The following is a 15,000-nucleotide window of genomic DNA, read 5'->3' as shown; positions in this document are numbered from 1 at the left end:
ATTACCAAAGAGAGTTACTATATATTAGTTGCACTCAGAAGTGCAACTATTGCTTGTTGATATTGGGTGAACATATGCCTAAGATGGTAAATAATAGGACCGAGAGAAACCTGTAACTAGCATCTTTATCATGGATTTCAAACATAGCCGTTGTTTGTTTGAAACTTGAAATAACTGTGTCTAAAAAACAGTCAGTACAGGATCCCAGAAGCGAAAGCTTCACTATCCTTTGATTTTAGCACTAGAATTCTACTGTGTAACATTTACATGAGACATTTTGAACTTTGGATGTTATATTATGTTGTTTACATAGTTTCATCAATACTTGTCAGTCTCTCTGCAGATTCTAAAAAACTTCTGGGCTTGAAGAGTGCTAGCCTTTTAAACAGCATAAAATCAACCTTCACATGATATTAATTTGCTAAGTATTTGTTACATATTTGTTGGCTTTTATACCTTGTCTGTTTTGCAGCATTTTATGTATTAAAAAAAGTTAAATGATCATAAATTCCTAAACAAAGTGTTTTAACCATAGTACAATACTTCCCATATGTAAGTTTCACAAGGCATTTTTCATCAGTATGTTTTATTTAAAATGAAACTTATTACCTGAAATATTTTTATTATATTTTTATGTATACCAAAGGGTCACAGACGGTAGAAAGATCTGTTACTATGAGGTAGTGTAGCATTTTGTGATTATAAAATTAATCCGTTTCTAAATCTGTTTCAAGAGTTTTTGCCATCTAATGAGCAATATAAATTATTAATATTTTCATGTTGTTAGGGACTTTCACAGCCATAATTTTACCAACACAGCTGTTTGACCCAGTGACATCATGTTTTGCATAATTTTGCATTTTAATGAGTTAGTTATTTAAAAGGTTACAAAGAAACCATAACTCATAAGTAATTAAATTATTTAGCAGAAGTATAAGAAGGTCTTCTGACATAGGTCACTGTGGGAAGGAAAGAGCATAGATGTACTGAATTGCACCTGTTTATGGGAGGTAGGTGTGAGCCAGATACTTTACTCTTAGATTCCAAGTGTTTTCTTTTTTCCCTTATGGAAATGGCCAGATACATACACCTACTAAAACAATTGATTTTTCTTTCATTATGATAGAAGAGCTTTAGATTGTACTCATAAACAAAGCTTACCAATAAATGTGAGTTATCTTTCAAGGTCTGGGTATCTGCAAGATTTTGCCGAAAACATTGTGCATGAACTGCGTTCTCTTTAAACTACCAAACAAAAAACAATCTTAGACCTTCTAAAATTGATGCTTAATCTTATTCTGTAATGGTTTAATGCAGATAAAAGGTGAACCAGGAGGACCTGCTAACTCAGATTGCCCTTCTACAAGCACAATATGTGATAAACCCAGACTTACCTCTAAGCCCACCAAAAAGATTTGTTGAGCTTAAACCCAGACTTACCTCTAAGCCCACCAAAAAGATTTGTTGAGCAGTTCACAAAACAGCTGCCTTTAGAAAAGGTTTAACACTATTACAGTAGAGGCGGAAAAGAGGTATATCCTACTAGGATAAATCTAATTATAGCTTCTTGTGCTCCACCACTGTTTTTCAAAAACCAGAATATTAAAACTGTAATAGCATGTATGCAGCAGGAAGTCAGAAAAACATGCTCTTATATTCTGGTGAAGGAGGCAAAATGTTTGATAAACTGAATTTGGACATGAGAACTCAGATTGTAAAGTGATGTGCACCTTCGAAAAACCTTAGGTAGTTAGGAAGGATCCAGGAACTCTTGCATTTTAATCTCAGCTCTGCTACTACTTTCTGTGTAACTTTCAGAAAGTCACTTAACCTCCCTGGTTTAGTTTCCCTGTCTGTAAAATAGATCTAATAATACTCAATACTCATCTGTATCTTGTGTGGATTATTTAATTACTGTTCTGTTTGTTATATATTGCTTTGAAAATGTAAAGTACTAAGTACTATGTATCCTTCCATTAAAATCTTGATGGAGGTAGTTCTCTCATGGTAAATTCACAGTTGCACAGAGGTCTTATACAAGATCTTGCACTCCACTTTATGGAAAGGAGAAAGGGAAATAGTTGCATGGAGGAGGGCATAAGACCTGTGAAATATGGGCTCCCCGCACAAAGGGAACACACAACAGATCCAAATAAGATGGCATGGAGAGGGCTGTAGGGGCCTGGCCAAGGGAGTAACTACATGAATTCAGAGAACTGCAGGGGGAAGCAAGCATTATTCCAGCCTGAAATAGTGAGTGTGGAAAGTTTGTATTGTGCACTACAACCTATCTCAGCGTTGTTGGACTGAATTCTGTCCCATTCAGTTTCCACAGAGTCCAAATTTCACAATTAGGGCGTGCTCATGTGACTGAGGACAGTTCTGTAAAAAGCAGTGTTTGATCAAGGAAATAATTATTTTAGATTAATTCATATTGAGTTAAGCATATGTTGTAGAAATGTGGAAATTTCTCGTGTGTTTTACTTTCCATTGGAAATTAATTGTATACTCTAAAATATGATAAAATGAGGCAGTGATTGAAAAGGCACTGAAACTCCAAATTAGGAATAGTGCGTACAGTAGATCTCCATGAAGTTTATGGGCATTCAGAAGAATAAAATGCTAAAAATAAAATAAAAATAGAAAAGGCCTTGGTATGTCCAATTTTGGGTTCTGGAGTGCACATCATACAAAAGTTACGGTTACAATGCTTACAAATAGAGGCATTTGAGTCACTGATTATGCATAGAAGCAACCTACAAAATATTGCTTCTAGAGTTACCTACCTTATAAGTCACATGTGTTCTGAGAATGAGAGGTGTAAAACTTCTCAAAAGTATACTCAAAATACAGTAAGTATCTGGTTTTGAATCTTGACATTGTGATATTATTGATTTGTTTCATGTAGTTGCATTAACACCAGGTTAGCAAACAACAAAGCAAAACATATTAACTGAACAATGTATACTTACTAACATAAAGGTAGTGTATGGTAAAATAAGATTAATACAATTCTTGATGCAAGTAGGTATGGACCAAATGCAGTGAAGAATTAGAAGGCAGTAGTCAGAAAAAGAAATTTAAGGTTTATTATTTTATAGCTTATATCCATTAAAAGTTAGTAACACAACAGTGATTATGGGTAAGTGTAAACTGAATGTTTTGAAATAAATAGCAGTTGGGTGACCTGGGATGACAGGGCTGTAGACAAGGGTATGTGTTTGTCAATATAGCCTACATGTTTTACAGACTCCTCAGGGAACAGGGGAAGATACAATTTCACCTTTTCTGTGCCAAAACATTTTAATTATATCTTCTTCCAAGTACAGCGGTTCAGTAACCAAGGAGCTGACATTGATGCATGTGTTGATAAAGCTGCAAACATTCAAAATGAGATTAACAAAGATTTTGAGGAAAGGGTGACAGCTAATTTTGCACAGTATTCTGCATCTAATTCAGGTCAGTGTAATGATAGAATATTTTATAACTGTTGTGTCATCCAAAGGGACTTTTATGATGTTTTGTTTTTGTATTTATGTGTATGAAAAGTAAAGTTCTAACACATCTTTCAAACAAGTTATAACTTTTTATTGAACATTAATTGGTTGTATCCATAAGCATTTTGAAAGAAGAAACTAGCATTTAGAAGTAATTTTATACATGAATCAACCTTCAGATAATCGTGTACTTTTGTCTAATTCACCTGGAAAATACTAACTTCAAGATGTGTAACAGAGCCGAACCAAATATTACAGAACCAAGTAATATTGCTTAATATATGCAAGAAGATCAATCAGAAAAAGTAATATTAAGTGTTTTTAAATAATCAAACTGTAGTTTCTTTATGTTGTGTGAGACCTTTTGAGAACATCTCAGTGTATTTCTGTTCTATTCTCTTTATTTGAAGACAGCTGACATTCTTCTTTCACTTTTCTTTTTGTTTGTGAAATTTTCTTTTTTTTTATCCACTCACTTCTCCATCTGCTTTCACTTTTGTTTGCTTGGGCCGTCTCTCATCCCAACTTGATAATGAGGAATGCGGTGTGACCCTGACCTCTATCAGCCCATTCATGACCTTCTGACTCCCCCACATAACCTTTGACCTTCTCTTTGACAGCTTGATTAATTACCCTGTGTTATGATTTATGAGTAAGTGCTATGTAAAAATAATAGACAACAGGTGGTCCTCTAAAAACTTTTTGTGGCATGTTTTCTTTTCCTGCCTAACTTGATGAGGTATTTTAAGTTGGGAACTTACTGGGACAATGTATATTTGGCAGTAACACAGGATTTTTAGACACTTGGACACAGCACTGGAATCCTGGGAGCTAAGAGTTGAGGTGTAGCTGGAATGAAAATATTACAAAGTGTTAGCAGGGTGCAGTTGCCAAAATGCACATTGGGTGGAAACACAAAACGGAGTCAACTGACATTTCAGGCGTTTCAGTCTCAGGTCACGTCTTGAGAAAATTACTCAAATAATGGAGGGGGCATTTTTCAAGCTGAGCTGCATCTCCAACAGCTATGTTTACTTTAACGCTTCACTAGTGACTTCTGATTGGTTGTCATGACCTCATCCCACTGTTGCACCTAGGATGTGGTAACAATGACATATATGTACCTTTCTCATGAAAAAGATGAGAAATAAACAGAACATACATCTTTCAAAAAGATGAATGAACATTGTGATGTCCATTTTAACCATGGGCAGATTTAGTTTACAGACCTAAGCACTTTGAGTTGCATTTCCCTTGAGGATTATCTCTGATCTTGTTGCAAACAGTCTAAATAGAATTCTGAACTTGAAAAATCAGATTGATAAAGCTTAGGAAAATGATCTCTTACAGATCCTTACTTACAGGCCAAAAAGATAGTTACGTAGGTCAAGGGATTCCACTCTAGCCCCTGACCTCTCTGGTCACATATGGCATTCCGTTTTGGTGGATTAATATGCAGGGCTGAATGCTTTCAGCTCATTATTCATTTAGCCAGCCACTAGAGATTTGAAAAGATTCAGAATGTATCTCAAATATTTTAGATTGCCTTTGACCTTACTATTGCTGACTAACAGGGTAAATTAACTTGGATATAACTTCAGTTTCAAACATCTCGTGTAAGGTTCCAATAAAGGACAAAAGTATCATTCCATTTCGTAGTGCTGTATTTTAGTGACTAGTGCACTTCTGTATCTATATCTCTTTCATTGCCAAGCTTTCTTATTTATGATTTTTGTGCTTTCTAACACCTGTCTGCTTTCCTATTAGCAATCATCTGTTGGATAAATGATAAGTGAGCTATTATACATTTGTAACTCTATTTATAGACTCAAAACTAGAGCTTGCATGCAGTGCTCTTTTACAATTCTTAAACCTCAGGGAGCAGTTAGTTGTATGGACTATGAGTTCTTAACTTACCTTTCTGAAGCAATAGTATTTGGGGAAATACCTATTAATATGCTGGAAATTTAAACCTACCTACTTTACTCTGATAGAGAAACTACAATTACATCCATTGAACTAAAGGATAAAGTTTACTTTTATCAATATCTGTCTTTATTATCACATCTAGTCACAGATGTACTATGTAAACAAACTTGGAGTTAATTAACTACAACACATATTTCTTCTCTCAGAGATATGGTAGTACGTTAGGATTGGTTTGTAACAATCAGTTGAGGAACTGTGGGGATTATTGTGTTTTGAGACAGAAAAAAATTAGACCACTCTAATTACAAATGCTTAAAATGTAGCAGTTTACGAAGTATAACTTTATTGTGTAAAATAACTTTTCAACAGCAGAGCAGTTTCTCCATTTGTACCCAGCAGATATATAGAAAAAAGCTACTTTGACGTTATACATATGAATGACGTATCTAACTTTTTACAAATGAACACAGCCTTAAGAAATTCTCCTAGAAACATGTATTTATTTAATGAAAGACTTCATCATGTCCAGTATTTCAATAACACTACATATGCATCTAGGCTGAAAGCGAGATTAGTGTTTGCCTCTCTATTGATATTACAGTAAATGTGGGTTACGCTTCTGAACAGGCTTTTTATAGAATATTATTTTAAATCGTAGTTGTCCATCTTTGTTAAACAGACATATTAATGATTTGTGATAAACTCTGCTGTGGATTATTAGTAGTTGATAAAGAATATTTTCAGTTTTTTAAACTACACGAACTTTTGTTTGTTCAATTCTGCATTGACGTCAGCATGTGTAACCCCATGGATATTTACAAGTCAGTGGAGCGTTTAGCTCTTTGTCTCTACATATAATTTTCTGGTTGCACTTTTTTGTTTTATATTTTAATAAGTGCATATCTTTATGAAGTTTGATACTGCACATGTGTGCTACTTATTATTTAATTTTTCCAGATGTTGACGGATCCTAAGAAACACGTTGTTTTCATAGGTCAGAAGCATGAGGGAGGACTTTTACCTAAAGATGAGTATTCATTTTTGATGAAATAGGTTATTACGGTGTAGTACAGCCCGACAGAGGTTAAATTCTGGTGCAGTTATAGATGCTACATTGTATGTCTATATTGTTTCATATCAGTGAGTATAGCAGGGGTTGGCAACCTTTCAGAAGTGGTGTGCCAAGTCTTCGTTTATTTACTCTAATTTAAGGTTTCGCGTGCCGGTAATACATTTTAACGTTTTTAGAAGGTCTCTTTCTATAAATCTATAATATATAACTAAACAGTTGTTGTATGTAAAGTAAATAAGGTTTTAAAAATGTTTAAGAAGCTTCATTTAAAATTAAATTAAAATGCAGAGTCCCCTGGACTGGTGGTCAGGACCCGGTGTGTGAGTGCCACTGAAAATCAGCTTGTGTGCCACCTTTGGCACACGTGCCATAGGTTGCCTACCACTGGAGTATAGTATGTTAGCTCAAATTCTCTTGTTGATGCCATTGTTTATGTCTTATAATCACTTCAACCTGAGTTGTGAAAGAAAAATAGAAAATGCCAAATGAAAACATAACTTCCGATAAACAAAACAATATTGAAATAGAATCTTTATAACAGTAAGTTTTGAAAGGCAGTTTCTCTTGTTTGGCAGATTATGCTAAGACTTAATTATTGTAGTGTTGCTCTAAGGAAAAGGCTGTTTGAAAAAGTTTTTAAAAAAATTAAAAATGTAAAGGAAGACATGTTATGCTGTTTAAAATCTAATTGATAAAAATCCTTTAATTGATTTATGTAGTAGTGAATTTAAAAATTGAATCATTTTTCATCTGTTGATGTCTCTGTGAAAAATTGACATTGTGTCCTCATAAAATTGGACAAATGACTCATGTAATTTTCAGTTACATAATCAATAACTTAGACAAATTCTGCTTCTTTGAAGATTTATGTGTCTGTTTTGTGGCCAGACTTTAGAGGATGTAGAGTTTCAAATTTCAGTAACACTTATAAAAACCACAATGAATACATGAATTTTGCATTTGGCTTTGTGTAGAAAGCAAAAAAGAATCAATACACAGAATGTCTGCACTCAAAAATGAACGTATCAAGAAGATGGACAACAAACTAAAGCATTCTACACTGCAGGCTACAATCACCACAGTACTTCATGTAGTTTGTTTTGAAAACTTGATCATTTCTTCCTACTATTTAGCATAGCACAAAAAATGTACTTTCATATAACTCTCCTAATTCACTAATATTGTTACATAGATTTACTAAACTACTACTCTGTTTTGTGATGGGTTTATTTTAGATTTATAAACTTAAATTCATTTTTAAACATTGAAGAACATTTAATAATAGTACAGTATTCTCTCTTCCTAGTTATAATAATAATAATGTTGTTGTAATTTATTTATTATTATAATATCCAGTTATGGGATAGCTGCATTTCAACGCTTCATGGTGGTTTGGTTTTTGTTTATTTTTCTGCAGGTTTTTTTTTTTTTTTTAAGTTCAATTCACTCAGAGGAGAGGGCAGGGAAGAAACATGACAGGAGACCACTTACTCATGGTACAGAATCTAGTGAGGAGGCAATTTTCTCTTTGGCCTATGGTGACCTTTTTTGACTATGTTCCTTACACCAGAGACAGTGTACTGAATGCCTCTATTTCACCCTGTTTAGCAGAGTGCAGCAGTGTCCTTTAACTTAGTTTTGGTGGGAGGAGAAGTTATAGCAGAAATTTGAGAAGGGCGTGAAAAGTTGTACAGGCACAAGGAAGAGGGGTAGGAACTTCCTTCAAATGTGATTTTAATAACTAGTCGAGTGTGTCCAACTGTAGAAAATCACCAAGTGACAATCTGTCTACCTGACAGTGATCACAATATGTTACAAGATTTTTGAATAGCTATACAGATTAGAATAAAGCAAGACCAAATAAAGTATCTTTTGTTGGTATAGATTTGGTTTACTTTGGTCAGCTAGGTATGTGGACTTGTTTGATCTTCTCACTTGGCCTGAATGTAAAATTAAAGTTTAACTAAAAAGGCAGAAATAATGTTGTTTTGATAGCTACTTAATACAAAATATATATTATTTATTATTATAAAGTTGTTCTTTATTAAAGAGTGTTTTATTTTTTAATTGGAGCCCATTTTGTTAATTGTTTGTCCTTCGTCTCTTCCCTCACCACTTTTAAAATACTTTATTCACATTGATTGTCAGTTTCATTGATTGTCAGTATTTTAAACCTATTTTTAAATTACATAAAAACAAATAGCTGTTTCATTGAGAATTTATTTCTCTTACATAAATTTGTGTATTCTTCTACAGTTTCATTTTTTAAGGCACAAAAATATAGCACAGATGTTTAAAATCATAATCTCCTACACAGCATAGTTTTTCTCTGGATTTGCAGAATACAATACATAACTTAATTCCAAAGACGTTTTAGTGCGGCTTCAAAATGGTACTTAAAAGTCATTCCACCCTAACAGAGTTGACTTGTAAGCAGTATTGCTGAATCAGTGTTGATATTGATTCATGGTTACTGTCGCTATCAGTTTGTGCATCATATGCTGGTGGTCAGCTAGACAAAAGGTTGTTACAGTTTTAAGCTGTGCTGAATTGTTTCCAGAGATTTTATCTGAAAGATATCCATTCTATTGTAAAAGTGTTATTAGCTGGACATAAACTTTGTTAGTCATTATGTAGTGTTCTTATAGTAATGTTTTTGTTTTCAGTTCTAGTAGCTTTCTGATAAAATCATATAAAATAACATGTAGTTATGAATAACACCAACACATTTTGAACATTTTTTTTAAAAGGTGAAACAGGCAGGTCACGTGAATATAGATGTAGATGTATATATTTCCCCTTAGTTACAGAAATAAAACCCTACAGGTTTCTTAAAATATTACTATAAAATCGTATACTTTTGTCCAATATGAAATCACTTTCATATATTTTTATTAAGAACCGTAAAATAAATTGAAAACAATTTCCAGATTTAAATCTTTCTGTTAATAATCTTTTATTTTGTCTTTTCCGAAACAGGAAGGCTATGGAGTAATAGTACTGAATCCCAATGAGAACTATATTGAAGTGGAAAAGACAAAAGCCCAAGTACAGCTGTCCTCTGATAGCTCAGATGAACCTGCAGAAAAGAGAGAGAGAAAAGATAAAATCCAAAAAGAAACAAAGAAGCGACGTGACTTCTACGAAAAGTATCGGAACCCACAGAAAGAAAAAGAAACTGTGCAGTTGTATATTAGAGTAAGTTTGTTTTAGTTTAATTTGCCCTTACTAAATACTAAATTATGTGCTGAAGTATTTTGTATTTAGTATGCATATTTACATTAAAAATGGCTATGGTTTTTAAAAAGAATATATATAGACACACTACTAACTTATGTCTTAAAGAGTTCATTTAAATGAGTGACTCTTGTATTGCTATTTTTTTGTCACGTATCAAATGGGAAGATCTGCAAATATTGCTTTCTGTTTTCAAAGAGGAACTTCAAATAAACCCGAAAGGAACATATTATGTGTTACAAACACTGATTTAAAGAAGACTTTGTAAAATGTTTTATAAATAGATGTATACATAAGAAACACCTAATACAGCTTAGGTAACATATTAGCTACACAACATGTCATGCATGTATTTACAGCATTTTGTTGTTGTCTTATACTTGGGGGGCAGTAGTTATAGCCTAATAATTTTTAATATATTACCTGCTGAATTAATAATGTATTGTGCAAAATACTGGTGTTCATCTTGTGTGGTAGCAGTTTTACCCTCTAATGTATTGTTTTCATAGGAGCAGCCATCTATTGTATTTCCGCTAAGCTTCTGAAGGCAGATAAAGGGAGAGAGTTATTAATATCTTAATACATATTTAAGCTAGAATAGTTCAAGAATGGTGTAATGAGGAAACTCTGTCCCTTGCTCTTTTCTTACTCAGTGAACCTTTGCACTTTGTAATGCTAGCAGCATGGGATCGTTATAACAGTGCTACCCAAGGATTTCTAATTCTGCAGGGGGCACAAACAATATTATTTGCACTTTGACACATTCTCCTTCATATACATACTATGCATTATACATTCTAGACAGAGTCATGCAATTTTCAAGGCCCTTATTATGAAAGTTAGCATTTTTATTCAACAGTAAAACATGTCAGAAATGCCACAGTACAGTTAAAACAGTAAGAATTTGCATGCCATTCTGATGTGAAATAGAGAAATATCCAACAAAACGGGTTTTAGAATAATTTTAATTTTCAACATGTTCTTATTAATTGTGCGTTAGCTATAACAGTGATTTTTAGCTTTACTACCTAGTTAAAAAATTTATACACTTGTCTTGTGAGAAGCATTAACAAACAAAAAGTTATACCTTTTCGGGAAATAAACTACTTTCCTGAGTGTAGAAACAATAAGAACCTTTGCAGATGTACGTAGAAAGTGACCAGGAGGGCACTGCTTTTTATGAACTGTACCAATCTGCCAACCAGCCAATTCCAACCTTTGAGAGAGGCAGCCTTATTCACAAAGAGGCAGCATACACTGGTTGGGCCAGTTATCAAGCCTTACCCTAGCAATCCAGTGCTAGTATTAGGACTAAAATTAGTTTTTAATGCAGTGATCCTTTCACATTTCTTTCCTGTCTATGGTATCTTTCTACTTGTGGCTATTTTGCCTGATAGAACACACACAGTGGTTTCATGAAGCCCTAAGAACATGTAAAATGCAAGTTTTTGCACCGTTCTCTTTATCCAGTGAAGACTTATTTCAAAATTGAGTACTGAAATTCCTTTTTTTTAAGCATGGAAAGTAACAGCACAAGTCTTCATGTGCAGTGTACTTTGTAGGCCCAGTTCTGTACGTCTGAATTCACTGGGAGCAGGATAGACCAAAAGTATGCAAATGTCACCTGATGCTGTTGGCTCTGAAATCTGAAAGGTTACTTCACATTTTCATCAACAGGCACCAGTTCAGAGTCTTGTGAAATGAGGTAAAAGCACCTCTGGATTGTTACATGCCTAGACAAACCATTTCAATTCACTTGCATATCAGTCTTGAAAAAAACTGAACAATCATTAGCAATAAAGAGCACCGTTTATTCTATGGGATTTGGGGACTTCTAAAATACTATAGAGTGATGAAGTACTTCTACAGCACATATCAAAACATTTTTTAGAAATCTTAATTAAGCCTTATATCACCTGTATAAGGCAGATAAGCATTGTTATATCTATTCTGCCATTGGGTAAACTGTCACGGAGAGAGGCAAACTGTCACAGAGAGAGGGGAGATCCAAGATTAGTAAAGAAATAGGATTTTCTCACACTAGTCATGGTAAATAAGTTTACTGAAGTACAAACAGGTGTAAAAAGAAAAGACACATATCTGCTATTGAAGGAAGATATGTTTATGCCAAATGCATTGGCAAAATTGATGAAGAACTGTTAATTAGTGGGAATAGACAACCTCAGTTATGATCTCTGGGTCGCTTAGATCAGTTATTTTCAATCTTTTTTCATTTGTGGACCCCTAAAAGATTTTGAGTGGAAGTGTGTACCCCTTTTGAAATTTTAAACACAGTCTGGGGATGCACTATGGCCCACAGGTTGAAAACTACTATTCTGTGGTAACAACAACCTTTCGTGGACCATCTATACTACCTGCCAGATCGACCAGTAGTGTTCGATGTATCAGGGATCTATTTATCGCGTCTCGTCTGGATGCAATAAATCGATCTGCAAATCCGACGCCCGTACTCCACCTCAGCAGGAGGAGTAAGTGGAGTCCATGGGGGAGCCGTGGAAGTCAACTCACCGCTGTGAGGACGGCCAGGTAAATCGAACTAAGATACTTTGACTTCAACTACGCTATTCGCATAGCTGAAGTTGTGTATCTTAGTTCGAACCCCTCTGCTAGTGTAGCCCAGGCCTTAGACATAGTTTGTGGGCCCCATGGGGTCTGCGGACCACTGGCTTAGACCTACAATGGCCTGATGAATAAGTGTTGGTTGAACAAATTAAAGCTGTCTGAGTGATGATTTAACTTATATAACCAGTATTTCTAAGATTTGGGAAAAAAATTTACTTTGTTGTTTGACCTAGTTTCTTTCCCCACATCTTTTTAAAATGAACATTTCCTTCAAGTATTTTCTAATTTTTATTTCAAATAATGCAAATATGCAAGATACACAGTATAAGTAAAAGCAGAGACCTAAACATTTAAGATTATCACAAAGTATAAAATATTTTACTTACCACATGGATACAGATAGCATGACTAACCAGCAGATTGTGCACTACATTAAGAGTAGAGCATGAGAGATCAAAGTACTTATTGTTTCATGCTGTAAGTTTCCTTAACTATGAAATAACGTACTGGCTGGCATACATTATAACTTGTTAAGGGGATTGATTTGGTCTGGGCAATAAACATCGTGTCAGACATGGCAGGAAAACCTGCTTAATATGGTTTGTAATAAGACAGAATTTTTTGTTCTTGAAAACATCTGCCAACTGAATTCTAGAGTGAAGACAGAAAATGTCATCAATTTAGTAATAATCCTATAAATTTAGTTTCTTTTTCAGCAACACAAACCAACGCAAAAACTCCCTGATGATCATCGACTATAATACTTCGTAAAATGATGAAACAAAGACATTTTACTTTTATATAATGTGTTAATTAATGCATAGTGAATTTTAATATTCTTACTGATCAGATTTTAACAAGCATATTGCAAACAGATCATTTTTTAAAAGCATCTGTTTTTTAATGTGTTGGATTGAAAAGTGAGTCAAATAGCTAAATATGTACATACATACTTTAAAAAAACATATTTCCACCCCCTGTGTATAGACTTAGTATTTTTCTTAGACCACCAGAGGCTGCTGCTGTACATATTGGCTAATGCTTCCCCCAGAAACTTAGTACTCCAGCTTTTGTTAATTGCTGAGCTAAACTCAGAATGTGTTGGCCCCTAGCACAGCCTTTACGTATGCAAATAGAATATAGGCTTAAATGTGACATTATCTTTTCCTCCATCTCCCACTCCCTGCAGTTTTCTACGCTGAAAGTGTCTGTCTGTTCTGTGTTGAACGATGGTCATAAATGTAAATCAGTAGTCGGCCCATGCTAAATATCATACCCGACATAAGTACATATGCAGCCATGGATCATAAAACATTATTATAGGATACATGGTGCACATACATACCTTTCACAACGGTATTACAATTTGTAGTAGTATTCTGTATTAATGCTCCATCAGTTAAATGATGCTTTGATGTAGCTTATTCTTTATTCATTATTTAGTATTTTTCTCCTTTTCTTAGAGTTTAAACTGACAAATATTTCATAATCAGTCAGACTATATTACCAAAGGAAGTAATATACGTGTTTAGTAAATTTAAGCAAACTGATTTTTTTCTATGGGCTTGGACAAATAAAATAATATATACCAATATTTAGAATAAAAGTGGTAAAAAGACATGAACTTTAAAATAAAGTAAACACTTCAATCACTACAAATGAATGCCAGCAGGCAGGAAACCCTTGTAGCTAATTAGGAAAGGGCATGCTATTGCTGCTCATTGTTCTATAAGAATGGCATCACACCTAATCAGCCACGCATGCTTAACTGCTTTCCTAGATCGAGGTCTGAATCCATCTGCCTTCCAATCCTTTACCAGGTATAAGAAGCAAGAAGCACCATTCACTTATGTGGCCTGAAACGCTGTCTGCCAGGATGAGTAAGCCAAAAACCTGGTGTCTTTAAAAATTATAGGAAAAGATATATTACTGCACTGCAATAAGGTACAACAGTTACAAATGGAGAACATCTAATATTCAGTGCAAAACTAATTTTATCCTAGCAGAAGAGAGACAGTGATGTGCAAGCGCAGGCAAGCAACTCCTGAGAGGTCAAGTGACTTGCCCAAGCTCACAAAAGTCTGTGGCAGAGCTAGGGCCCAGATCTCTTTAAGTTCTACTCCAGTGTCTTAGCCAAAACCCCATCATTCCTCTTTTATAAATGCTTATTTTCAGTGGGTTTTGCTCCATGTAAAAGTGTGTGATTTTGGGGAGGGGGCACGTATTTTTAAAACAAATTAGATTAGTGATATTGTATTTTAATTTTAAAGCCCAAATACTCCCCTCCTCTTCGGTGAACCTTCTGCTACTTCTATTGGACAGCAAAGCCCTTCATTGAAAGAATTTGGAAGAAACTGATTATAAACTGTTGAAGTGTCTTTGTCCTCAGGTCCACCGTTTAGGAACATTCGCCCTTAAGAGTTTAAAAGAAGAGAAAATTTATGTGAATGTACAGATACAGATAACTTTCAGACTCCTACAATAATTTCTGTAAAAAGAACAGGAGTATTTATGGCACCTTAGAGACTAACAAATTTATTTCAGCATGAGCTTTCGTGAGCTACAGCTCACTTCTTCGGATGCGTAGAATGGAACACACAGACAGGAGATATTTATACATACAGAGAACATGAAAAGGTGGAAGTATGCATACCAACAGGAAGAGTCTAATCAATTGAGATG

The 15,000-nt window shown here is 34.4% G+C and overlaps 1 protein-coding gene across 8 annotated transcripts in view; it reads left to right on the top strand.

The window, feature by feature from the left end:
- Positions 1-15,000, top strand: part of ARB2A (ARB2 cotranscriptional regulator A) — a 363,106-nt gene that overhangs the window by 178,013 nt on the left and 170,093 nt on the right. For all 8 annotated transcript variants that reach the window (XM_075067103.1, XM_032802756.2, XM_075067099.1 and 5 more), the window contains one exon: positions 9,478-9,696. In XM_075067103.1, the coding sequence (XP_074923204.1) occupies positions 9,478-9,696 (219 nt within the window). The remainder of the gene's footprint in view (positions 1-9,477; positions 9,697-15,000) is intronic.

Source organism: Chelonoidis abingdonii, chromosome 6 (assembly GCF_003597395.2).
Source record: "Chelonoidis abingdonii isolate Lonesome George chromosome 6, CheloAbing_2.0, whole genome shotgun sequence".
In the NCBI taxonomy this organism is placed as follows: Eukaryota; Metazoa; Chordata; order Testudines; family Testudinidae; genus Chelonoidis; species Chelonoidis abingdonii.
The sequence above is the reverse complement of the archived record's forward strand: the minus strand, read 5'-3'. Positions and strand labels throughout refer to the sequence as shown.